The sequence below is a fragment of the Austrofundulus limnaeus genome, unplaced genomic scaffold, assembly GCF_001266775.1.
Source record: "Austrofundulus limnaeus strain Quisiro unplaced genomic scaffold, Austrofundulus_limnaeus-1.0 Scaffold597, whole genome shotgun sequence".
NCBI classification, from domain to species: domain Eukaryota; kingdom Metazoa; phylum Chordata; class Actinopteri; order Cyprinodontiformes; family Rivulidae; genus Austrofundulus; species Austrofundulus limnaeus.
The window spans coordinates 52,594-56,070 of NW_013952999.1; the positions used below are offsets into that span (position 1 = coordinate 52,594).

Below are 3,477 nucleotides of genomic sequence, written 5' to 3' on the forward strand. Positions count from 1 at the left end.
AGATAGAAGAGTTTGTTGAATCTGACGTGACATGTTCGTACGAACCCTTTGTACGAACAAAAGTAAGAGAAATTTAGGATAAGGATACGAACATGTTCTTGCATGAGGCCCATTGCTCTTAAAAATTACATTATCTTAACTTTTTATGATAATTTTCTACCGCGATATATACCGTTACCGTGAAGGTGTTCAATTTATACCATGATATGAATCTGAAGTCATACCGCCCAGCCCTAGTTAAGGCTGATTTATACTTCCGTTCTCACATCTTCATGATGGAACCTGTGTATTAACCTCCGACTGTTATCTCTTGCTGACATCCCCATGAGTAGAAACGCTCTGATGTCCAAAATGATGTTTTTTGAGTCTTTGTCTCAGACTGACAGCGTATTTTGACTGTTTAAATTTGATTCTAAATTTTGAACCCCTCCTTTGCTGGCACATTAAAAACTAAAAATGCTGATTAGCACTTATTGAAAGGACTTATTACCGGGGGGAAACCCCACAGTAATAGTGATTGTGCTCATGTCAGTATGTTTTAAAATCACTGCCAGCATCTAGATTGTGGGATACACTGATTGAAGTGCTGTATGAAAACAATTATTGGCTGGTTGTTAATACAAACATGCCCCAAACTGGACAGAGGGTCTACCTCTAATGATCTATGTGTGATTAATGACTGCATGTATAATATCAGTCACGAGTCAGACGATCACATAATCTGAGTCCCTGTCTCATTAAACAAGAACTTTCTTCGTTTTTAGTTTGTATATCTGGTTTAAAAAAGAAGAAGAAAATCACCAGTAAAATCCCATAAATTAGGCATGGGTTTGCTAAAAACTGGACAGGAAAGTGTGTTGCTGAATTCTAGCTTTGCATTTTGTTTTGGTTGATATTTCCTTTGATTTCATACCGTTTTCTCTCCCTCCCTCCCTCCCTCCCTCCCTCTCTGGCCCCAGGTATGTCAGAGGAAGCCATCATGGAGCTGAACTTGCCCACAGGCATTCCCATTGTGTACGAGCTGGACAAGAACCTGAAGCCCATTCGACCTATGCAGTTCCTGGGAGATGATGAGACCGTTAAAAAGGCCATGGAAGCTGTGGCTGCTCAGGGAAAAGCCAAGAAATAGACGTGTCATAGCCCTGCAGAATAGAGTACAGATCAGTTATGTGTTGCTTTTTCAATAAGTTATAAAAAAAGGGTCATTCGACGTTTGTGGCATCACAGACTCGCACAACTGTAGACACACGATGTGCACTTTATAGAAAGAATATCTTTGCTTTCACACAAACGTACAATCTAATGCCTGATTTTATTGGTCGTGTGCTGAAATGCACAGAAACATGAAGATTAGACTGTAGAATGTGGTTTAAACCGCGACCGAACAGAAATTAGGGACCAGAGAACAGAAACAAAATGTAACTACCAATGCAGATCTGTCTTTAAAACATTCCCACCAACAATCCTGTAGTTAAAGCTCAGTGTTTTAAAAGGGCAAATGTTTGTGTTCTGTACTACTGAACTTTGTTTGCTGTGGTGTTGTGAGGAAGAATATTAAATGTTGAAAAAATAAACTTTGTCTATCTTTCTTTTCCCTCCAACACAACTGTCTTGACCTTTGCTTGAGTATTGCCTCTTGACTGGATTGACTTGTCCACGGCCACTTCACATGTTTACTTGGTTATGATCCACTCAAAAATGAGATGTATCTGTTTTGACGTTAGGACATGAAAGGGTTAATTATTTTAAAAACGCCTTGGCATGCTTGGAAAACACCAGCTAAACTTTTAATTTTATGTGACAGATCGTATTTTAACCCTCGCATTTCCTTGCGCAAAGGACATGAATTTTGTGAATTTCCAACTGTCGCTGCTCACTGGAGCGTGAAGCGTTAACTAAGATTTTGGTGTCATTCGAAGCAGAATGATCCCCTCTACCAAAGGTTAATAATAATAATTCAAAATTATTATCTATGTTAGTTTTATGGCGATTTTTCTGAGTATCATTTTTTCTGATACACCCAGTATATACTGTGCGTATATAACATAAACAAGCAGGGGTAAAGGCTTTAACCATATTTTAAAAAATATCAGATTTTGAATTTGCAATAGATACAATTACTATGAGGTCATTATTGATTGCTAACAACTGCTTCAGGCTTCTTTTGTCCTTTTTTATTGCTGTGAAGCTTTATTAAGTGTCAGATGTGGAACAAATTCTAAAATTGCTGAGTTACTTTGTAAAAAATAAACGGCTTGTAAATTATTTAAACCTACTTTTTCACAGAAATGAAATAAAGCATTTATCTTATATCCTGGAAAAAATTTCTTGATCACATTTGAGACCTTTGTATGAATTAATAAAACAAAATATAATTTCTAAAAGATATCCACTCTTTGATGAAACATTTCATTCTTAATTTGAAGAAATTTGAGATGGAGATTTATTGGTCTAACAGGAGGATGTAAACATGGCATGGGGTACTTACAAGGGTACATACAGCATATTTACAGGGTAATTACAGTACCTTCAGCATATCTATGGGGAACATACAAGGTACTCAAAATAATCATGTAATGCTTGGTGAGAACAGAGTAAACAGGGTGTTTACAAGGTATACATGGGGGTACCTAAAAGGTGATTACAGCCAGGTAATTACTGGGGTACATACTAGGTATTTGAAGGGTAATGACAGAGTACTTGGCTTGCAGGGTACTTACACAGTTACAATGTACTTATGAGATCGAGGTACCTACAAGATTTTTTAGGGGTATAGCTTACTAGGTTGTTGCAGAGTATTTATTATGGTACATACAGGAAAAGTACAGTGTATTCACAAAGTGTACATTACAGGTACTTACAAGGTACATACAGGTTATTTGCAGGGTAATAGAGTACTTACAGTGTATTTACAGAGGAGCTTGAGTTAATCATGGAGTACATACAGTGTAGACCTATTAAGGTGGTACCTAGGGTAGTTACAGCCACAGGGTACTTTGGAATATCTACGTCAGAGGAGCCCAAAGTGGGGCCCGCGGGCCAAATTTGGCCCACCAAGCCATTTGATTTGGCCCACCAACAGTTGCCAAAGTTACAAGGTTGTAACCTGTTATCCTAACACAGTGTTTCCTTTGGTCAAATGACTATATAAAAGGGCTGTAGTGAAGGTAGTTTTCATTCATGGTGCTGACTTTATCTTTGATTTAATAGGATTAAACATGAAACATGAAATGACAACAAGAAATATTTAGATAATATTTAACCCCACATGTTCAATGTGAAAAATTTACCAAAAATTAAGTTATTGATTGATTGATTGATTGATTGACACGTAGATTTGCACATTTTACAAGCCCACAAAAACTCATATTTTATCAATTTATAAAACGTCCCATGAGCCTTTGCTACTTGAGCGTATGGCAGACTTTCTCCAAGTGCACAGACTAAAACAAAAGAGGGCCATTGCACAGCTTAATC

General features: G+C 37.3%; 1 protein-coding gene across 1 annotated transcript in view; it reads left to right on the top strand.

The window, feature by feature from the left end:
* Positions 1–1,574, top strand: part of LOC106531099 (phosphoglycerate mutase 1) — a 6,673-nt gene extending 5,099 nt beyond the window's left edge. Inside the window, exon 4 of the mRNA XM_014026865.1 lies at positions 960–1,574. Coding sequence (XP_013882319.1) covers positions 960–1,129 — 170 coding nt within the window. The 3' untranslated portion in view covers positions 1,130–1,574. The remainder of the gene's footprint in view (positions 1–959) is intronic.
* Positions 1,575–3,477: the final 1,903 nt, after the last annotated feature.